Raw genomic sequence first — 23,827 nt, forward strand, 5'->3', positions numbered from 1 at the left:
GATTTTTAGAATTTTATTTCTTTTGAGAATGAATTTTTTTAACCAAATGTTATTTTGAGATAAAATAAATAATGATAGACATTTTAGTCATTAATCAACCCGATTTTTTTATAAAAAATAGTAAAAGAATAGACTACGTATTTTTCTATTCCTACCAAATTTTTAACTCATGCGCTATTTTTTGGTAAGAATTTCACAAAGGTATTTTGGATATTATGAAAAATTGGGAGTGCCAAGTTTGAGTGAGGGGTGGCAAAACAAATATCTTGGCATTACTGTGAACTAGATTGTAAAGGTCCATTCCTCATCAGATAGGATTTGTTGCGATCCAGTTTGCTCCTTTCCAATATACGACATTGTCTTCAAGGTGATGGAGGCCTGCCTACTGTTTTCTTTGTTTGAGAAGCAAATTATATGTCACCTTAAGGCTTAATGCAGCACCCCCCTAGCTTCATCCTAACTGTTAAGCCCTTCATCCAGTATGGATTTTTCCATTACCTAATTTTAACATTCCCACCACTTATTTACAAAAATATTGCATTTGTTTTCGAACTATGAATTATTTTGCAGTCCAGATACATGAAATCTTAGGTATTCCAAGTCAAATCAATATATCCAGAATTTCCATAACTTCTAACCTTCTACAAAGGTAATTTCTCCAAGGGTCATTTTGTTACTTGTCAAGCAAGAAAAGACTACTGAAAACAAAACACAAATCTGACATAAAAGAAAAAACATTCATTTACATCAGAAAGAGCCTCTGGTTGGACGGCAAACATGATTCCTTTTCTTAGCATGCTCTTCGCTACGGTGCTGTGTCCGACATGCATATCCATACCAGCAATCTTCTCTTGCTGCTGCTTCTGCTGGGAGACGCTCTTTGGGTATAGAGATGCGAAACCAGTATAACAGAAATGACACCAACTTCTCATAACACTCGCTGCATGATTAAAATAATTCATTATGAGTATGCAAAGGTTGGAATGATAATCATACAATTAACTCAAAATTTTAATATACCTGCATACTAAAGTCCCAGCAGTCATCATCTCTGCGTGATTCAACATCATTCGTGTCGTATCTGCCAAGATATTAAAAAAAACAACTTGTTTAAGTCAATATCTGGTTATACCAATGTACATCCGATCAAACAATTTTTGTAAGTTTATAAGTTCACCAATTTCATTATTATTCAGCTTTACTATCCATTCTGATATGACATCCTGCAATGTCCTCCCCATTAGTCTTATGCAACTTTCGGTGATCTAGAAATCCGCAACAGATAATCGTGTTAAAAAACGGTCCATGAAAACAGACCCAAAACAATAAAAATATGGTTAGCCATAAGTGCATACACTCTGTTCGTGCATATTCTTTTCATGGGCTACGAAAGGAATTCTTGCGATAGGGTATTCCGAGATCTGCAAAGAAAAAGACATGCAAAGCTCAAATAAAAAGAGGAAACATATATAAGAATTTTCCAGAAAGAAACTTTCATAAAGTTATTAACTTTAACAATTATTATAAACAAACTAGTCCATACAGGTCTTAAAATATCCCGTGAACACACAGGATATGAGCTACTCCTAGTTACCCCTTGATCATTCCAGTAAGGTCCGCAAAATGGCCTGTCACATCCTATGCCTACAAGAAAGGAAAACAGGAATTTCCGACATTTTTAATTTATAGCTTCACCGTAAAAAAAAAGGATAATACGAAGGAAAAAAAAACTATTTCAACAGCATGAATATGATGATGAGAGCCACAAGTTAAATAATATATAATTAGTCATTAGTTAAATCGAATATGATGACTTACAATATTGAGGAACACGCAGACCATTACGGGAAGGCATCATTCCTCCACATGCTTGACATTGGAGATGAATAGTGTTGTGATTGCATCGAAACTCGCCAACATCAGCAACTATATTGCAAGTGAATTCAATGAGTATGATAAGACAAAAAAAAATTGAAGAAAGAGTATGCCTCATCTGACAGTAATATTACCACACTGTGGGCAATGATGATCTGTGCCACCACTTTGATCATCCATTGTTGTGTTGGCCCTCTTTCGACCCTTCTTTGTATATCCAATGAGCTAACAGTGAAAACACGAAATTAGTAAAATAGAACATAAACAGACAAAATTAAACAAGAAAAACATGATTGGGATGTAAGATCACAATAAATGAGAATAAAAAGGTATGAATGAAAAACAACCTGTACCATAATAAACTTATTTCCAATAAAATTGCCAGCAGATAGGATATTATTATATTACAAGTCAACAACAAATACTTACAAGGTTTGACCGAACAGAAGCATATGTATCTAAAACCGTGGTTTCGTCCTGCGAGCGTTGTAGGGAAGAATCAGCTCTCACCATATCCTGAAAAAGGTATAGGGAAAAAACAAAGCCTTATTGCACTGATTGGATTAACTATATGACTCAATCCAGCTTAATCTCTGAAATGCTTTGGCATAAAATGTACCTCTGCAATGGTGCGCAGAAAGTGGTTTTTTCCAACGAGATGAACAACTCCCCTGCAATGAGGACAAAGTATAGTCGAACGATTTTCCTGCGATCTCCGTAACCATTGAGAGAAGCAACCGTTGCTGTAATGTCACATGACAATTCAAGAAAATGTCAATGAGCTAAACAGAACCACATTCATTAAAAAAGGTTCAAAAGATTATCATCCATACCAAAAATTATGAAGGCATGGAGCAACAGTCACAACATCATGCCATAGGTTTAAGCAAATACTACACTTTGCATGATCAACATCTATAGATATCTGGAAAAGAAACACATTGAAGTCATCAGCATTGCTGCGGATAAAAAATAGTATTGAAAAAGACACGGAGGACGTAGGCAAGTTAGTAAAGGTCAACCTTTAGCAAATTCCGGCGGGGGGTTTCCGGGCTAGACAAGATTTGGAATCTGTAGCTGACAAATCCTAGTGCCATAAAGCGAAACCGATGGAATTAAAGAGATTTATAATCAGCTTAGATTATAGATCCACAACATGATTTACAATTTCTACTTTCTAATGTATTCAGCAATAGGAAGTATTAAACTCTCATAATAAATATTAAAAAGGTTCTAACCTTCTCTATCAGGGCCTGAGATGATTTCACTTCCATCTTTGATAACAACATTGTCATCACTGCACAACTCAGCCCCATCAACTAGTATTGTATTTGAACTACAGCATGAACGTGTGATACCGCCAAAGAATAAGTTCTTTATTCACAACAATTAACAAATATGCAGAGAAAAGGATATAACATCCTTCTTACAGAGAGACAGAAACTTCCAATACTGAAACTAAATATTTTATAAATATCAGTTCCTCGTGAACTTACCTCTTATTTTCAATAGTAGCAGAACATAGATCAGAGTTCCTTACTATTTTGCACCAGCTATGCTTGTCACTAGAAGTAGTTAATATCTCCGAACATATTTCACATTCATCTGACCTTATCTCAATATCTGAGTATCTCGAGTCTGACTGAACTGCATGAAGGAAAGAGTTTGACAAAAGTAAGAACCTTAGAAAGTATCAAGACACTTCACACAAATTATATTCTTTCAAATGATAATTTAAGGGTCGATTTGGTATCCCCTCTATATTGGGATGAAAAACCCATATTATAGTTAAAGGGAATGTGGTAGTAAATAACAGTGTTTTAAATAAAATTATGTGACTGCAATTTAGGTCAAGACACAACAGTTTTTTTATATTGTTGAAACTGCAACACGAACACAACCGAGCATGCATTAGCCCACTCGATCATGTTTCTTTGTAATATCAAGAAACCTGACGCTACCGCAATGATTACACAATATATAACCCTGATAATTAGTAAACGGCATTCAAAGAACATCCACATTATCCATCATCAAGTGTATATACCCAATAAAAGCAGTGAAAGAAATTTAACCATTGAGACCTAACATGATATGAATTTCCAAGCAACTTATATAGTGACAGAATAAACGATTAAAAATGGAGTCTTTATCATAATACGAAATGCATTTCAACCCTTTTGACGAAATCGAAAGTTGAATTAGCATGAATGTTGATGAAATGGAAGAATAAAGATTACCAAGCTTGGCCCAGATTTCATCAGAGGGTTTGGTTGAAGTTGAGGGTTTGGCTGAAGCAGAGGATTCTCCAATTTCGTCCATTGATGAAGATCAAAATCGAAAGGTCTCTTCTTTGTCTCTCCAAGATAGCGGTTGAAGGGTTTTTTTTATTTGTATATAGATATAGATTTATAAGCATTTATTTATTTATTTTATTTATACAATGTTCAAGAGCGTGCGGGGGAAGATTTACTTCTTTCTTAGTTCAGACTTCAGAGTTTGTCTTAACAGGTTTGGTTGTCTGTGTGTTGGCTGAGGATGTACATTTTTACTCGTGCTTTGTTTGATAACAAAGGGAAATGGGAGGAAAGAAAAGTGAGAGGAGGAAATAATATTGGGATCTAAGGAGGAAATATATATATGGATCAACTTACTCCAAGAGTAAGCTTTTTTTAGCTTACTCCAAATCACAGCATTTAAATTGAATCTAAGGTAAGAGAAAGAAAGACAAGAGATTTGAATCAAATGAAATGTGTTAAAGATGAAGAATGCAAAGTCTCGGTTTAGGAAAAAATATAAAGGATGGGTGGGGGACGTATTTCTACAATTTATTTAATGAAAGATATGATATCCCACTGGACTCTGGCAGACTCAACATTGGAGAAGAGGATCGGAACTAAAATTACTATCGGCGAATTTAAAAACAACAAGTAAAGTTAGTGTTGAAAAGAATGAGTAACAGTAAGGCGGTTGACCATACAACATAACTATTGAAGTGTGAAAAAAATTCGAAGATAGAGGTATTGAGTGGCTCACCAAATTCTTTAATGAAATTATGAGGTCAAAACGCATATTGGATGAATGGAGAAAACACACTTTAGTTCCAATCTATTAGAACAAGGGAGATATACAAAATTGTGCAAATTATAGAGGGATTAAACTTATGAGTCATACTATGAAGTTATGGGAAAGAGTGATTGAACAGGGATTAAGAAAAGAGACTCAAGTCACTTAGAATCAATTTGGTCTTATGGCTGGAAGATCAACCATGGAAGTGATTTATCTATTACGGCGTGTGATGAAGCAGTATCGGATGCACCAACAAAATCTGCACTTAATTTATATTAACTTGGAGAAGGCATGTGATGGAGTGACAAAAGATATTTTGTGGAAAGCCCTAGAGAAGAAAGGGGTTAGAATTGTATATATTATAACTACTCAAGATATGTATGAAGGAGTATCGACTAGTGTTCAGACACAGGGTGGAGGCACAAACGATTTTCCATTACAATTGATTTGCCTCAAGGTCCAACCCTAAGCCCCTACCTTTTTACCTTATTTTTGGATGTACTCACAAAAAAATCCAAGAGCTAGCACCGAGATGCGTGCTTTTTTTAGATGATATAGTCCTTCTTGGAGAGTCGAATGAGGATTTAAATGAGAGGTTGAGAACTTTGAGACAAGCTTTAGAAAAGTGTGGTTTTTTCCTAAGCAGAAGCAAGACAGAATATATGAAATGTAAGTTCAACAAAAGAAGAAGTGTTTCTAAAATAGAGGTGAAAGTTGTAAACGATATTATCCTTCAAGTCACACGGCTTAAATAACTTAGGTCTGTAATACAAAATGATGAAGAAATAGAATGTGATGTAAACTAACGAATTCAAGTTGGGTGGTTGAAATGGAGAAAGGCGTCGAATATTTTATGTGATGCAAATGTACTGCTCAAGCTAAAGGGAAAGTTTTATTGAACTGCGGTAAGACCTGTGATTTTGTACGGGATAGAATGTTAGACGATTAATAATCAACACGAGAATAAAGTAAGTGTAGCAGAGATAAGGATGTTGCGTTGGATGCATGGTAAGACTCGACATGATAAAATTAAAAATAAAAGTATTAGAGAGTGTTTTAGGGTAGCGCCTATGGTAGAGAAAATGGTGAAAATAGATTTAGGTGGTTTGGGCATGTAGAGACAAGACTTGTAGGTTATGTAGTAAAAAGAGTAAATCAGATGGAGAGAATGAAAACAATTCAAGGAAGATCTAGAAAGACTATAAGAGAGGTTATTAAGAAATATCTTGAGATTAATGATTTGGATAGAAGCATGGTCCTTGAAAGAATATTATGACGAAAGTTGATCCATGTAGTCGACCTCACCTAATGGGATAAGGCTTAGATGTTGTTGTTAAGAGTAAAAAAATTTGTTGGTGTTAAATTGAGATTTCTTTTGTCAAGAGTTTCACAAATGATAATATACGGTTTGAACATATCTTTATAAATGAGGGTAATTCTCACCTTACAAGTTTGATTTGTAAGGTTTAATTAGGCTCAACCTAAGTTATGAGATATGCTTATAAATGAGAATACTTTCCATAGGCACCGTTCAATTTATGTGCAGGTATGATTTATGTTATCAGTTAGGGTATCAAACGCCAGAGTCTATGCAGACTCGTGTTACTTTTGTAAACTTACAAATCCTACGGGAGCGTCTACTTTTGTACTCCCTCCGTCTCACAATAAGTGTCATCTTTCCTATTTTTATTTGTCTCATATTATTTGTCCCTTTAGAACACCAATGCTATATTTATTATTTTTTTTCCATTAACTTGACATTATTTATTGTGTTTTGATTCATTTAACTACTCCACTATCTATTATTATAAAGTTATTTTATTAAATGATATTCATTTTATCATTGAAATCAACATAATTAATAATTATCTTTAAAAGTGTGAAAAACTCAAAGAAGACACCTATTGTGAGACGGATGGAGTATTTATTTCGGAAGTATCTTTTCAGACTATTTTTTTTACAGGATGAGGATATGGCTCACTTACGTATAAATTTGGTGTATTTTGGGTGCATTCATAAGTGCATTTCCAAATTTCAAAAATAGTTTTGGTTTTTCACTAAGGTGTGGAAGCAACCCTTAGGGCAGGAAGAACAATTCCCTATATTAATGCACCAAGCCCAATAGTGTTGGACGTGAGGGTGTGTGTTAGGAGTTTCACATCTGACAATATATGATTTAAACATATGTTTATAAATGGCACAACCTAAATTATATGGACTAAAGGTAAGTGTATTAAATTGTCATCAAGAGATAAAATTTATAACTCTGTATGTATCCATGGAGATTATTTGCGACAATGATTAGGTTACTAAGGTTGTGAAATTTAGGGTATGTTCAACATATACTTGAAAAAAATGAAATTTAAAATAAGTTTGAGAAAATTCAGAGATTAAAGATGATTAGTCTTTTTCAAATAAATTATTTCTTGCTACTGAATAATTACGTCTAATTACTACAATTGTTTGTCTATTATCACGATGGATTACAAAAATAGCTCAAACTACTGTCTTGGTTTAAAAATCCATTTTAATCACTAACACCCTAATGTATTAGGTGATTTGATTAAAGAAAGTTTTAAAGAACATTAATTCTTAATATCACAATCAGATAATACAATATATCTAAAGTTATTATCTGTTAAGCAATTATATTCGATAGAGTTTCAAAAGTTATAATTTTTAATCAGTTGGCACTTAAGATCAGTTCATATACTCACAAATACATAAAAGAATTGCACACAAATTTAACTAAACAATACTAGATTGCAAATTGCAAAGATTATTACTCAAACAATTACATATTTCAAGTAGCTAGACAAATTCATCTAAATACCAAAATAAAAATTTAGCTACTCATATTTTGTATAATCATAATTAATGAGTTCGAAAAATTATACATAAATCAACGGGGAAGTAATAGCTTCATCGGTGTAGAAGAAGCCTTAATTTATGTCTCTTGAATCCTTGCAGTCGTAATCTCTACCACAAAATTTTGAATCATTGCAAAAAAAAAAAGTTTTGCTTTCATGGAGTAATTTTTTAACACACCAAATTGTGGCACAATCTAATCATTAATCATCTTGGATACACATGGTTTAAGTCGTCTTCGCGTCAATATCTCAACTGGTCGCAAGGATATCTACACATAATTGCGCCATTTTGTAACCTGTACCTATTGTGTCAGAATTCTGTTAAACTATCCATGCTTTTGTGTATCTTTTTAGATTTACGCTACACCACCATAACATCCTCAATAGATAAACATTGTTAAGATGTCTGGTAAGAGTAACTAGGTGGTACAATGAAATTTACACAACCGTCTTGACTTCTGCTTTAATTTGACCAAAACTATTCCAAATTAGTCAAAATTCTAGGTAAAAAATCTCAAAACTTATATGACAGAGTTACATCACCTAAACAATAGGGGAAAAGGCTGCTCTTCGACAGGAGTTGGTTGTTTGGTTTGACCTTCAGGTGAGATGTCCTTGATCACAAATTTCTTTGGCCATGTGTCAACTTCTTCATGCGTTGTTTGAAGATTGTCATGAGTCAAGCCGGTATCAGTGTCAAAATCATCAAATTTTTTGGGGCTCAAATCACTTATGTTTTCGGTATTTACTTGAAGGTCGCCAAGTTGTTCCTCCAATTTTTTTTGTTGGTTGTGCCTATGGAAGATCAAATATTAGTCAAAGATATGGGATAATTTGGCAAATAAAAGGAGCATATAATACCTTAGTGGTTTTATGTGGAGTTTCTTTGTCCCCATAAATTGTTTGTTTAGAGTTTATTTCCTTGGTGGGGGTAGCCAGATTTTGGTTTGCTTCCTCAACTGGCTCCAGAATTGAAGATGTAGTACCCTGAGAGGGAACTTTTTTCTAGGGGACAGTTTTCTTGCTTTTGCCACCCTTTTGTTTGGTGGGTGTTGGGACTTCAGGATTAGAAAAGATGTGAGTGTGCTCACTTTCATAAGAGTCTTCTTCAACTAGTTTCTCATGCAATTTTGGTAAAAACTAAGCAAATTGGAGATAGATTAATACCAATAACCATCGAAACTTAAAAGATAAGGAAAATATAATACATACATGTGCTTTTGGGGCATCAGTAGTTTTCTTCTTCTTGGATTGGTTAATGGCAGTAGATGAGCCTCGAGCATGTTTTTGACCCTGAAGAAATATATAAGTTTAAAATTCATCTTAAGGTGGCTGAAAATATGACAAATAATAAAGACCTACTTTTGGGTTTATTGCCTTCGGCATCGATAAGTGTTGACGCACCATCGACCTTGTCTCCTTGAGTTTTAGTTTCTTGGTCTGCAAAGGATGGAGTAAGAAAAAATTGTGAAGGCAGAAAATAAATTGGTTAGTAAGGCATACCTGTTTTGAGCTTCGAGTTATTCTCCAGGAAAGTAAATGCAGTTGCGAACCTTTGAAGAAATGTTGGCACTGAAAGTGAATTCTCATAATATTTTGACAACCATGTATCAATTTCTTCGGTAGTGGGAAAAGAATGTTGGAATTTGAACGTAGGAAGTTCAAGGTGTTGGTTATTCTAAAACTTGAGGTAGTCAATGTATGCTGGGGTTGTAAATTTACGTCCCGACCAGCGGATGTTAGTAGGCCACGAGTACAAAGATTTAGGTAGCATTTCGTTGAAGCCAAATTGTCGAGCCATCGAGTTTGGTTGGTAGATGATGAACCCAAAGTTGTTTTCTCATATGTCAATGCAAGTAGAAAGAAGGGTCGGAGTTAAGAATGCTCCCCCAAACAACACTCGAAGTAGCGGCAATGGGAGGAGTAACACCAGGAAAAGGGTTTTTAAACCAAGTGGCACCAACATGTCGGTCCACAAATGGAACCATTGTCGCAATTAAGGTTTTTTGTTTCAATGAACAAAATAATATATTTCATGAGGACTTTTGGATTAGTATTCTCATGAGGGGCAACTAGAGTGAGCCTAGTATCTTCAATTTATCGAGCGTATGTCGCAGACATGAGTTCAGGCGACATAGTAACATGGAGGCTTGGCTTGAAAGTGGCATTCAACCAGTGTTGTAACAGCTATAAGGGTCCTGAGAGCAAGAACTTTTTTGGTTTTTCAGGAAGGAGTCCGAGTTTCAGCGAGGCTAAGCCCAAAGAGTGGTATAACGACGCCAACAAGACTTTACCAAGGGAGATCTTTTGAACTTCATGAAGTTCGATTGCAAAGTTGATAAATCCTTTGGCTACCTACAAAGAACCTAGACAAAATAGATAATAGGAGAGCCAAAAGGTTAAGAAAGCTACATGCTCCATATCGAAGACTTCTTTATTATCTTTGTCGACATGATCCATAATATATTATTTGAGGTCAGGGTTTTCAAAGTTGAATTTGATATCAGTCGGTAAAGAATGATCGAAGTTTTCACCCAAAGGTGAAATACCAGTTATGGCCGCCACGTCGAACACAATTGATGTTATCATCCCACAAGGGAGTTGAAAAGTATTGGTTGAACCTTCCTAATAGGGATGGCAAGAAAACCCAAACCCGCGAGACCCACCCACATCAGAACCTGAGTCAACGGGTGAAAACCCGAGTTGACAGGGTTTGGGTTCGTGTGCCACCCGATATTTTGGGTGCGAGTTTGGATAGTGTGAAACCCGCACCCGAAACCTGAAATCACACCCGCTCATTTATATTTATATATATATATATATATATATATATATATATATATATATTGTGGAAGGTTGTAGGAAAATTGTATTTTGCTGCGGGTTCGGGTTTGGATGAAAAACCTGAATCTAACGGGTATGGACGTGGGTGTTATTTTGCCACTCGAACAACATTTGGATTCGGGTTCGGGTACCGAGTTTGGGTGCGAGTTTGGGTAGTGTGGAACCCGCACCCCACCTGACCCATTGTCATCCCTACTTCCTAAAAGAAGATCGACGCAAGTAACATACAAGGATTAACCCTATGGCCATTCCTCGACAATTGAATCATGACAAAAATACCTAGATCTTCCTATTATATTTTTCAATGGCTTTGCACTCTGCTGAGCCATGCTAGGTAATCTTTGTTTCTAGGTGCAGGAGTTGATAGAAATACCCTCGCAGGGGGATCCATGAACTTCAAATCCAAAGTGCATTTTTCAAATGCAAAAGAGGCGGCCGGAGTAGAGTAAGGAAAGAACTCTTGAACTCATTTCGGGTGTGATTTAGGAGTTGGATATGGCCCTAGAAAGGCGAATAGTTTTGTCAGTAACAGAAAACAAGATCAACATTTGGGTTTCCCAAACAAAAACTTTCATTTTTTCTGCTGGTGGTTGAGGAACAAATCTGAGACCTTTTTCCTCTTCTTCCTTTGAAATAATAACCGCCATGGGATTGTTACTAGTATCCACGGTGTTTGCAGGAGCATCCATGTCAAACGTTTGATAAAAGAGTGAAGAAGGAGAGTTTTCTAGAGTTTTGTTATGGATTGAGAAGAAGGAACCAGTTACTTGATACTTGTTTGAAATGAGTTTAGTGGAAAAGACTGTAAAAGATTTGCAATGCTTTTTTATATCCATTTTGGTCATCATGACTGTCATACCCCAAAATTTGCCCATCTCATTTCATCTTCAAGGGTTCAAGGTTCAAGGGTTTATGCAAGCAATGTTCTCCTAATCGATGGCCTCTTAAATTAGGGTTTGCACTTTATTAAAAGAGTTTGAATCTCCAAGGCCTCAAATGGACCTCAAGGTGTCTCATATGTCTCAAAGCATCTCCATGTCAGAAGTCAAGCTCCAAATCCAAGGATTGCTCACTCAATGGTTCAGATGACCCACAGTCGACTAGTTGGACCTAAAAGTCAACTATGGTCAAAGTACAGTTAGAACTCCTGACTTTTGGTCAACATCAAGTATTGGAGGTTATATCCATCATTTGATCAAGGGTTGATCATGATTCATTAATAAAAACTAAAAAATGAATAAATTCAAAAGGTTCAAATTAGGGTTTTTATAGGAGAAAGTCAACTCAACTTTGACTGGTCATAACTTTCACATGGAGTATCAAAAATTGTCCACTTACATCCTATTTTGAAGGAAATTGGATCCTCTACAACTTTGTCTCACATGCCAAGGCCAGAAATGCTTCATTCAAGAGATATGGTCCAATACATTACAGGTCCTCCAAAAAGGTCATAAAAAGGTCATCTTTTCCAATAGCCCATAACATGAGCATGGAAGCTTCAATGAAGATGAAACCCAAAGGAGTATTTAGAAGACTCTTTGAGCTTTCTAAAAAGTCCTAGAATGAATTCATATGATTAAAATTGAGGGAGATACGATGTGCACAAGTTGGTCGAATTTCAAGAAATACATGAAACCCTAATTGCATAATTTTGCTTTTTTGGATTAATGGGCCTAAGATTTGGATTTCAAACTTGTCTATGGGCTTTATAATGACTTCTAAAACAATTATTTTATTTTTATAATATTTATTTTGTTTATTTGAATTCTAATTCATTTAAATATTAATAAATTATATAAAATATGAATAATTTGTTTTAAATCCAAGATTTGATTCTACAATTAGTATCAATCATTTAATATATTAATTATATGAATAAAAAAACGTGCAAAGGATATTGGAAAGAAGAGATGGATATTGGACTCAAAATAGAAAGATCCCATGCAAATTTCAATAAAATATTTAAGCTTCCAATCATTTGATTATTTCCATTATTATTAACCTAATATGACCTACTATATAAGGGTAACAATAACACATAAAAGGGGGACGAAAAACTGGCCAAGAGAATAGGGTTTCCAAGGTCACAAAATTTCAAAGAACTAGGGCAATTCGTATTCTTACACACAGCCACTCCACAGATCAAATTCTTGGCCCATTCAACTCACAAGGCGTTATAGAGTAAGCTTGAATGAATTACAGCACGTAACCATGCCAATAATTCGTGTTCTATGATTCACATATTCATGCATTCTTCTAATTTTCTTATCTGGTTATATAGTGCGTTTTAATCCAAGCTAACCATTTACTTGTGTTCATAGCATGTCTTAAAGAAGGTTTTGATTGATTGTTGGAAGTTTTAACGTGTAAAGCACTAGTTGTCATTGTTGGTGCAAGGGATCTTTCTCCCTTCGGGTTCATCCTTCCAAGGGTTTAGAGGCCAAACGAATGCCATATTTGTGGTCAGGGCTCAATTTTAAGTGGATCTGGGCGTTTAGTTGTTTCGTCGATTGCGTTTTTTGCAGGTTTGGATATCACGAGTTTTAGCTACGAAATTTATGTAGGAAATCGTAGCAGTTACATGGCTGTTTCGTAGCAAATCCTATGGCCATTTGAAGAAGACGAAGACAGTCTTCTTGGGCCACACGTGTGTTTCTGGTTGGCCAGTCAAAGGGCGCATCTTCTCTTTCCACTTGCGATTGGCCGGTCAAAATAGCATTGGGCCCCACGTTGACTGATTGGTTTGAATTTCCCATGTTTCTCTTTATTACTTATTTGTTGCTTTCAAGTTATCTAACTTACAAACAGAGCGCGCGGTTGGGACGGTCAAGAGGTTTTATTTGCAATCTCAAGGATGGGGGTTCGAACATGTTCACTACATGGAGGAGGCTACGATACACCTTCAGGAAGCCACCATAGGATCTCCTGTAATTCAGATCTAACGCCCAGGAACAGGCAGGTTCACCCTACACTCTCAAGAAAATGCCACATGCAATCGCAACCAGGTTTTTTTCTAGAATTTTATTTATTATTATTATTATTTAATTATTTAGATTAAATGTAAATTATTTATGTTTGATTTAATTAATTTATTTTAAATTGGATTATTATATAATTAGGGTATAATTAATATTAGGATTTTCCCGATTATTTCGATTACGTCGATTTAATTTATTTAATCAATTTTAATTGATAAAAATCACAAAAACCCTGGAGAGGTTTATCATAGACTAGGGTTTGCCCAATCCCACTGGCCACTTGGCCAAAGTATTAGGATTTAATTTATTATTCGTTTCGACTAAATCTATTGGTCGCAATGGTTAATAATCGATTAATTTAATTAATCAAATCCAATAATTAAAATACATTTATTTTGCTAAATGGTTTTAACCAAATCTATTGGTTACAATAATTAGCATATTCAATTCGTTATCATGTAATAATCAAACCTATTGATTATGAGGGATAACGATAAATTAATAATTTAAATTATTTAAAACACATTCATTTGCTATTCGTGACGGTCGAATCTATCGGTCAGAATGATTAGCAATACTTTGTCTAATCCGTTAACTATAATGATCAAATCTATTGATCATCGTAACTAACGGTAACATATTAAACCAGGGTTGTACGCCACTTAAAACACTCAAAACTCATCTCTTCAATACTGCGATTTTCAAAACTACGATAAGATAATTCAAAATACCTTGCGAACTTCGCATTTCAAAACTACGACAAGGTAACTCAAAATACCTTCAAACCACTTCATATCAAATTCTAAGGCGTACAACCTTCCCCGAATACGTTGACTCTGATTCTCCCTAAAGAGATACGTAGGCACTTGGCAACCAGGCGAGTCCCCTTCCCCAAAATCTCATTTTTGCCCTTTTCACTTCTTTAGCTATTAATCTAATTATTTTAGCCATAAACCTCCGCCTCTAAATTCAAAACCTTAGGAAAGGGTTGAGGGTGCCTAACACCTTCCCTCGACCTGATTATAATAACTTACCCAGATTTCTTTATACTGCGTAGGGTTTCCTATTCGCCCTGGTAGAATAGGTGGCGACTCTAAAAGCTTATTTTTAGGGCAGGTTGCTACAATGACCAATGACATATGGCAGCATTTGTTTAAAATCTCAAACGTTTCAGTTATAAAAAGTTGGTAGTGGCAGTTTTAAGCCCACAACCTGGGGATTAGACGTAATTATGAGTATCTTTGCAAAATCCTTAAGAAGTGACAAGAACATAAATTGTAATTATGGTTGTGACGTCAGCAGAAAATAAACGACCTTGTCAAAAATGTGTTAACAAGAAAATGCCATTTATCTCTGTCGATACAATGCTCTTCGAAAATGGCATTTTCTGGCAAGGCAATTTGTTACCTTGGAATTTTCGACACATGTGTATGATAAAGCATAAGGGTCAGTATCTTGAAAGCAGAGATATGGATGTTTATGTTTTTTGTCGAAGGAGTCTTAGTCAATCTGGAAGTTTGTTGCGTTTATTTGGGTTCATCGAAATAATAACGGTCGTGATCCTCAGTCGGATCTTTCCTATTGGAAAGTTGAAGTCATACAGTTCTAAGGGCTTAGAAATTTTTCGAGTTCTCTTGCTGCCATGAAGCAAATTCCAAATAGGTTTAAGTGGCTAAAGACAGACAGGTTTTCAAAGACACGTGGAACGAAAGTTTGCATGAATTAGGAAACGTGACAGATTCTGCTTAGTCGGCAATTATAGATGGTTATTTAAAATCTCTATATGAGTAGCTTTTGTTTCAAGTTTTAGAGGTACACATTTGTTACATTTCTTAAGAAACTCAAAGTATCCGCGTCAAAGAGAGAAAAGAATGTCATTTGAAAAATGTATGTATGTGTTTCATATTACAAATTCCAAGCAACTTTATTTTTACTGCAGATTTAAAGTTTTTTTCTTTATTAATTCCTTTGTCAACATTTTACCCCTTTTCACTTTATACTTTCCAGTCAATTTCCTAGTTTAGTCTGAAGAATTAAGTTTCGACAAATATTTTCAATTAAACCGAACATCTATAATACATTACCATAATAAACATAAAATTTATAAGACTTTGACACTATGTCTAGAATTTTTTAATTGATCATGTAAGTATTGCTTTAACCTTTTAGGAATTTCTTTATGCACCCATATATTTCGGATGTGCATTTCTGAAGACACATTTTTCTTTAAAAAATGGTAATTTCGGATATGCACATCCGAAGTCACCTTATTATTTTAGAAAAAAAGGTGTCTTCGGATATTCACATCCGAAAACACTTTTTTTTTAAATGGTGACTTCGGAGATGCACATCCGAAATAACCCAATTGTTGATCTTGGAATTTTTCGAATATGCATATCTGAAAAAACTCAATATTTGTTAAAAAAAAAAAATCAAGGTGAATCAATTTTATTAATAGTATAAATAATTGTATTAATCAAAATATATAATTAAATATATGTCATTTTAATTAAGATATATAATTAAATATATATCATTTTATCAAGATATATAATTAATTAAATATTTAAATCAACACATTATTCTCATATAAAATTAATTAAAGAAGAAAAAAAGTTAATACGTGCTAAAAAATTATAATGCTTATAAAAGAATATTTTTAACATGATAATTTCATTAATTAACAATATTACTCTAATAATATTTTTATTGATTAAAGGGTTCTTCAATGCACCCTTAATACAAGAGAGTTCAAGTTTAATCGAAACATACCAAATGCATAATATTGTAGTCATTTAAAAAAAAATATTTTTATAATTTAAAAAAAATTGTGACAAATAAATTATTACAAAATTAAAATTTTATTTAATCTTTTTATTTCTTATGTATAACAATTTGTATTTAAGTTATTTTTTATTAAAAATAACTCACTCTAATTATATTATAAATAAATATCTTTTTAAAATAAAATAACATAAATTGGAATATTGGGATATTATGGATATATATATATATATATATATATATATATATATATATATATATATATATATATATATATATATATATATATATATATATATATATATATATATATATATATATATATATATATATATATATATATATATATATATATATATATATATATATAGGGAATGTATCAAGTAGGAGGATTTTTAAATAAGAGATAAGAGCATTCAATACTAACCATTAGATTAATCAAGAGAGAGAAATAATAATTATATTAATATTTTAATGAATAATTTAATTCTCTCTCTTGATTAATCCAATGGTTAACGTTGAATCCTCTTATCTCTTATTTAAAAATCCCTCCTACTTGATACATCCCTCTATATATATATATATATATATATATATATATATATATATATATATATATATATATATATATATATATATATATATATATATATATATATATATATATATATATATATATATATATATATATATATATATATATATATATATATATATATATATATATATATTCGAATTAACTAATATCCCAAATTTCTTTTGGAGACCTGACGTTTTAAATTCAAAACCATTTATAAACAACAAGATCCACGATGTTTTTTTTTTTACCAAAACAAAATTAACAGCTTTCATTAATCAAAAGGACCTCAATACAAGGAGGAGTTAAATTAAAGATACTATGCCTAGATCATGAAATGACCGCCTTCGCTAACGAGTAGGCAACCATATTCGCTTGACGTTTAACAAACTTCACCTCAAAGTTTACATAAATCTTAATTATTTTATCTATTATTTTTTCAAATATCATTCATTATTTATTTATTCAATATCATTCATTATTTTTTTCAAAATTGTTAATATTTTTTACACCATCATCATCCACGATATTTAATTATCACTATATTTATTTCTTTTTCAATTATCATTCATTAATTTCTTTTTGTAATAGTAATATATTTTATATTTATATTTTCAATTTTTATTATTTTTCTAATTTTAATCTTATTTTTATTTTTTTGTTATTTGGTATAATAGAGTGAAATACATAACTATATCATATATATTCCAGATTTGTAACTTTATTTTGACATTTATTTTGCGATTCGTGCAAACTCACAAATTTCTTGTTAATTTGTCATAAAGAATAGCATGTAAAACTAAAAGTGATTTCTTTTAAATGAAAATGGTGGGTGTTCAACAATACCTATTAAATAGATTCATTTTTCATGAAGAATGACATGCTAAAATAAAAGTGCTTTCTTTTAAATGAAATAGTTGATGTTCAACTATACCTACCAGATAGATTTATTTGTCATGAAGAATAACATGCAAAATTAACGGTATTTTTTTTAATGAAATAATCATTTTAATATATCAATTGAATAGTAAGGCATTAAAGTTAAGTAGTAAAAGTGTTTAACAATAAGATTCAAATAACCTTAACGAGATGAAGACAAAACTTATCCAACTCCATAAAACATAAGTGTTATCATTAAGAAATTAAGAGAGTTCTATAATTTACTTATCACATACATTTCATTATTGTTGATAAAAAATCTACGAACTTACCTTTTTTTTCTTTAATTATAAAATGTCTTCTTTTGATACATTTGAGGAGCACGTTATTTATTAGAAGGATTTTCTAAAATTTAAATGTTAATATGATTTTATTATAAATGTTTTATTTGATATATTTAAGCGTGTACGAGGTATTTGTAAAGAAATAAATAAATGTGAATTTTTTTACTGATGCACATGAAAGAATATCGACTCGTAGATTTGGATCGAAAGTTTTATTGTGGGATAAACAGCTAAGCATGAAAAACGTGTTTCAAAAATCAATATGATTTCATATCATTTGTGTTTCACACATTTGGTTTTCTAATACAAGATGTTATGAATCTTTTATATAGAGTATAAATGTTCATACATAACAATGTTGTGTCACCTAAGACAATAAATATAATTAAAAAATTAATTTTTTCATTAAAAAATTATACCGTATTGCCAATTTACCTGTTATTTTTATATAATGTTGCCAATTTACATGTTATTTTTATATAATCTTGCTTATATTAATATATCATTATTAAAATTAAAACTCAACTATGATCCTTATCATTCTAACTTGACTGTTGATAATAAATATTTTAAAATCTATTATTAATATATAAAAACAAAAGTACCTGAAATTTACATTATAAGCTCTCTAATGAAACAACTTAAACTTTTCTTATTCCATGGGTAAAAAAGACTTTTGGCAAAATAACTCAATATTATTGATTTGACATTTATTACGGGGTGATGTGGCACAACTCTGATTTTTGATGGTTTTTAAATTATTTTAATTATATAAAATATTCCAATAAACCCTGATTAATGTTGACACGCTAAACAATTTATCAACATTAATATTCGCCGCGGAATATGAGCAGCCAGCCAAAAATTTGGAACTTCTCCCACGTTTCACAATTTTCCACTAAAAGCATCATTTCCCAAGAGCAAACCCATTGATTTTCTGCAGAGGATATAAAGATGGTTCCATAATTTGTTGTTCATCCAAAAACCCTAGCCGTTTCACTAATTTCTCAGATAATTTTCTTCCTTCAACCCTAAAACCCTGATTTGAACTCTATAATTAAATTATGGAACGAAATTGATGCAGTTTCATATATCTTTTTCTTGATTCGTTGTTTGAATTTGTAAAAGAATGAAGGACAGAGACGAGGGAGAAGAAGAAGACGATGAAGGGGAAGAGAAAGTGGAAGGGACTGGATATGAGGTTTTGTGTTGTTTTATATTTTAAAATTAATCTGCGTTATTTAAATGGAATTTCACAGAAATTTCACAGATTTGGACGGGACCGATGCGGAATAGAAGTGGTATTGGAATTGTTAATGAAAACCTCAATCTTGGATATTATAGTGTTCGATTCTTCTCTATCTCTATCTCACAGGCTACCACCATTCTTTTGAGCTTTATGTAAGAGTTAACACGAGTTAACATGATTTAGAGTTTGTGTGTTTTAAACTCTTTTAAGAACCTAATTTCTGTTTTGATTTCTATATTTTTAGAATTTCATTTTCAAGTCTGATAGATTTGATTGTTGTAGGTTTGATTTAACAAATTTTTCATTAATTGATTTTTTTGTCATAGAATGTTTCACTGATGCAGGGAGAAGATGTGCGATTATAGGTTTGTGAAGTGATGAGGTCAGAACTGTTGCAGATGATTGTGCGAGCGATGCTGATGAAGATGTGATGTTGTGCTGATGAAGAACGATGTTGCGAAATTGTTACGCGTCTGTTGAGGTCAGCTGCAGAATTTGCAAATTTATTACGCTGTGTTGTGATTGCACAGTTTGGATAAAGTGTGTTCAGATGTGTTGTGTGTTGGTTTATGTTTACAGGGATTGGAGATGATGATTGTATGAAGTGCTGAAGAATTTGTTGTGATATTATGATTTGTTTAAGGTAAATTGGACGAAGGTTTTTATATGAATTGGAGAAAACTTTAAAATTAATATGGGAGCATAACTCTGCAATTTTTCCTCCCCTTTCTTGGCATTGATGCAGTTACTTATATAGGGAGATGGATAGAAAATTTATGTGTGAAAAGGGTGGGAAATTCATTTAGAAGCTGCACCAAAATTTGTTGAAGTTTAATTTATTGAGTTTTCAAAAGCTATCCGCGTGAACTATTTTATAACATTTGTGACCATTGATTAAATTTTGTGAATGGTTTGGATTGAATTGGATGAATTGTGTATGATGCTTATGTAATGTGAAATTACATTTTGAATTGGTTTAGTGTTAATTTTGGTTTAGAGTTCCTTTAAGAAGATTGAAAATTTTATAACAATGACATCAATTTTGGGAAGATTGAAAATTTTATAACAATGACATTAATTTTGGTTTAGTCTTTCAGTAAGATTGGAAATTGATTTTGCAGAGATTTTGTGATACTATTTTTAAAAATTTTAATTTAAAATGAAGTTTTAACAAACTTATATGGGAAGAAGAGGAAGGATATGATTTGTCCTTTTTTTTTATATTAATAAAAATAATAAAAATTATGGTAAATAATGATACCAATGATAATGCTACTACAATCAAATTTATAATAAATAATTAAAAGAACCACCTAATAATAATAACTTTCCTAATAATAACTAAAATACTCTAATATAAAAATAATAATAATACTAAAAATAACCAAATTTTAAAATTATATTAATATCCAAATTTATATATTTATTATCACTAAAAATAGTAATTACCTTTATTGTATATTTGATTTAAATTTAATATTGACATTCATTGAGCCACCGTTTAATTTATTTATTCAAATTCAAATTATTCTGACATTTATTGAGCCATCATTTAATTTATTTTTTCAAATTCAAATTATTCTGATATTTATTGAGTCACCATTTAAATGAGCCACTACCAATTACACTGCAATCAATATGACACTACAATCAACGTGAAAAATTTAAAATCCAATAACTATTTAAATATTATTAAAAATAATCAATAGAAAAAGATTTGACTCTCTTTTTCTTTCGTTCTCTGTTTCGATATTCTTAGATCTGATTTGTGATTTTCCTACTAATATCTATAATAATAAATGTTAAATTATTATTTAATATTATAATTGATTATTCAAAATTCTTTTTTTTTTTTGCTATTCGCACCGGTGTCGACCCACCACAGGTGGGCCACTAATCCGGCTCGTGCGGAGAGGCATGCGCACTGGTCAAGCAAGATTGTTCCGTTTGGAAATCGAACTCGGTATTTCCCGAGTACGTCCTTGAACGGGGCTCCTTGCCAATGGAGCTCAACCGCTTGGTTGATTTTTCAAAATTCTTAAATCTAATATTTTATTTCTTTCCGTAATGATATCTACAATAATAAATATTATATTATTATTTAATATTGTAAATTTTTATTATTAATAATAAATTTATATTAATGCAAAACTGAATGTATTATTAAAACTATTATTCTTCAATATTAATCATATTTTTATAAACTGGAAAAGTCTATTGTTGATACAATAGATTTTATAAACGGGAATAAGTTCCAAATATTTTCATAAACGGAAAAAAGTCTATTGTTGATACAATTGATCTTATAAACAGGAATAAGTTGCGATTTTTTTTATAAACGGGAAAAATCTAATGTTGGTATATTTTTTTGTAATGGAAATAAGTTCCAAATATTTTTATAAATGGAAAAAAAAATTATTGTTGATACAAATATTTTATAAACGGGATTAAGTTACAAATATTTTTACAAACAAAAAAAAATATTGTTGATACAATTATTTTTATAAACGGGCATAAATCACAAGTAATTTTATAAAAGTTACAACTATAGACTTTTATAAATGAATTTAAGTATATTGATGAACAATATATTAATGTAAAGTGAAAATATGATGTCATATTTAATTTAAGTAAATTCAGTTATAAATATATTAATGTTATCTAACTGAAAATATGATGTCATATTTAATAATTTAGTCATTGATACGTGTAATATGAATTCATATGTTTATTGTTTTTACTTAAAGAGCTAAAAAAATTTGATGTATTATTAGCTCTTTCATTGTTAACTATTATGTTTTTGGGATTAACATTGTTTTTAGAATTTTAGAATTGTTTTTGGGATTAACATTGTTAACTACTTTGTTTTTGGGATTAACATTGTTAACTATTAGGTTTAATTGTTTTTAGAATTAACTCATTTGAATTCAACTGGGGTTTCTTAACTCATCTGAATTGACGGGTATGTGAAAGTATCTATGAGATACAGTTATTGACAGATCATTTTGACAGGAGCTGTCATACATTTTAGGTTTGAAAAAAATGAGCTAATATCTCAAATAGGTTTGATAAATTATATTCTCTAACTATGTTTAATTTCTTAATTAAAATTATATATTTTTAAACTTATAAATTATATTTTTTATATTATAATAATATGCATTAAATGTAGAAACTTTTAAGCATTTAACTGTTGCTGTCATACCTTTTATATTTGGGAAAATGGGCTAATATCTTAAATACGTTTAATTTTTTTTTTAGAATTAACTCATTTGAATTCAACTGAGATTTCTTAACTCATCTGAATTGACGGGTAGATGAGAAAGTATCTATGAGATACAGTTATTGACAGATCATTTTAATGTCTATATTTTAACTATTTCTTTTGTTAGTGTTTTATAAAATTGAAGTTATAAAAATAATTGACGGGTAGATGTGAACGTATCTAGATACCAGTTATTGATTGATCATTTTAATGTCTATCTTTTAACTATTTCTTTTATTACTGTTTTATAAAATTGAAGTTATAAAAATAATTGTACAATTTATTATAAATATGAAGCTGGTACATATTATTAATATATAATTGAAATTACGTGAATATTTATGAACGACATAATAAGTTATATTATGTTTGATATTTCTAACATGTGAATTAAAATTTGATAAATGATTATAAGTTATAAATATATTAATGTTACTCATTCTTTGTATCTATATATGTTACACACTTTATTTATTTATTTCCAAAGTTTTGATAAATATAAATCTTATTTTATACATTTTACTATGCAGGTATATGATGCAGGTTTTGTTACTTATTGGTTCTGATAATTTAAGAATATAGCATTTGAAGATTGTATCATCTATATGTTTTATTGTTTTATTTAAAGAGCTAAAAGTTTAGATGTATTATTAGCACTTTTGTTGTTAACTATTAAGTTTTTGAGATTAACATGACTAAGTTTGGGTTGTATTTTGGTTAAATATATATGTTTGATATATATAAAGGAATTTTTCAAGTCATAATTAAGTACATGTAATGTGAAGTCCCGCCAGACCCGTGCGATAGCACGGGTTTCCTACTAGTACATCATAAAAAACGATAAGCAATTATAGTCTAGCTAGAATTAAAAAAGTGCGGAAGATAAAAATAAATTGACCCGCTATTGTTTAATCTCATTCAATTATATAAAATTATGATTAAGTTAACCGACAAAATAGTCAATTTTGGTTCATTCGAAAATATATAAATCTAAACATTATTACCAACTTTCTAAATACTTTTTACTCACACAAAAGTATATACCTCATTGTTAAGGCAACCTTCATGAATTTCACACCTAAATTCTCTTTAC

At 31.3% G+C, this 23,827-nt stretch overlaps 2 protein-coding genes and 1 long non-coding RNA gene across 4 annotated transcripts; 1 reads left to right on the plus strand and 2 right to left on the minus strand.

The window, feature by feature from the left end:
- Positions 1 to 594: 594 nt before the first annotated feature.
- On the minus strand, positions 595 to 4,292 carry LOC131607652 (uncharacterized). Its single transcript, XM_058879628.1, has 14 exons — positions 4,116 to 4,292; positions 3,372 to 3,522; positions 3,114 to 3,211; positions 2,898 to 2,962; positions 2,709 to 2,800; positions 2,495 to 2,618; positions 2,305 to 2,391; positions 2,010 to 2,100; positions 1,819 to 1,926; positions 1,544 to 1,644; positions 1,356 to 1,421; positions 1,178 to 1,265; positions 1,021 to 1,081; positions 595 to 940 (listed from the first exon to the last, which is right to left on the minus strand). Exons 1-14 carry the CDS (start codon positions 4,195 to 4,197, stop codon positions 748 to 750), a joined length of 1,407 nt encoding a protein of 468 aa, XP_058735611.1. The 5' UTR covers positions 4,198 to 4,292; the 3' UTR covers positions 595 to 747.
- Positions 4,293 to 7,798: 3,506 nt separating this feature from the next.
- Positions 7,799 to 9,628, minus strand: LOC131607653 (uncharacterized). Of its 2 annotated transcripts, XM_058879630.1 has the most exons (4): positions 9,318 to 9,628; positions 9,177 to 9,254; positions 9,027 to 9,107; positions 7,799 to 8,954 (listed from the first exon to the last, which is right to left on the minus strand). In XM_058879630.1, exons 1-4 carry the CDS (start codon positions 9,402 to 9,404, stop codon positions 8,820 to 8,822), a joined length of 381 nt encoding a protein of 126 aa, XP_058735613.1. In that variant the 5' UTR covers positions 9,405 to 9,628; the 3' UTR covers positions 7,799 to 8,819. The 2 variants fall into 2 exon arrangements, 1 of the variants encoding a protein (XP_058735613.1); XR_009285375.1 differs by having other exon boundaries at positions 7,799 to 8,609; positions 8,676 to 9,107; positions 9,177 to 9,628.
- Positions 9,629 to 19,093: 9,465 nt separating this feature from the next.
- On the plus strand, positions 19,094 to 20,351 carry LOC131607654 (uncharacterized). The gene is made up of 3 exons (XR_009285376.1): positions 19,094 to 19,621; positions 19,814 to 19,950; positions 20,049 to 20,351. It is a non-coding gene; the product is annotated as an uncharacterized LOC131607654 (long non-coding RNA).
- The last annotated feature ends 3,476 nt before the right edge of the window (positions 20,352 to 23,827 follow it).

This window comes from Vicia villosa, linkage group LG5, assembly GCF_029867415.1.
Source record: "Vicia villosa cultivar HV-30 ecotype Madison, WI linkage group LG5, Vvil1.0, whole genome shotgun sequence".
Lineage (NCBI taxonomy): Eukaryota > Viridiplantae > Streptophyta > Magnoliopsida > Fabales > Fabaceae > Vicia > Vicia villosa.

Excerpts from the sequence above, each read along its gene's own strand:
- LOC131607653 (XM_058879630.1), bottom strand. The coding sequence starts at position 9,404 with ATGAGAATTCACTTTCAGTGCCAACATTTCTTCAAAGGTTCGCAACTG. Across the intron at positions 9,255-9,317 it reads TAACTCGAAGCTCAAAACAG|ACCAAGAAACTAAAACTCAA; the intron begins GTATGCCTTACT and ends CATCCTTTGCAG. Across the intron at positions 8,955-9,026 it reads CTGATGCCCCAAAAGCACAT|TTTTTACCAAAATTGCATGA; the intron begins GTATGTATTATA and ends CAATTTGCTTAG.
- LOC131607652 (XM_058879628.1), bottom strand. The coding sequence starts at position 4,197 with ATGGACGAAATTGGAGAATCCTCTGCTTCAGCCAAACCCTCAACTTCA. Across the intron at positions 1,422-1,543 it reads CACGGGATATTTTAAGACCT|ATCTCGGAATACCCTATCGC; the intron begins GTATGGACTAGT and ends TTTTCTTTGCAG. Across the intron at positions 1,266-1,355 it reads AGAATATGCACGAACAGAGT|ATCACCGAAAGTTGCATAAG; the intron begins GTATGCACTTAT and ends GCGGATTTCTAG.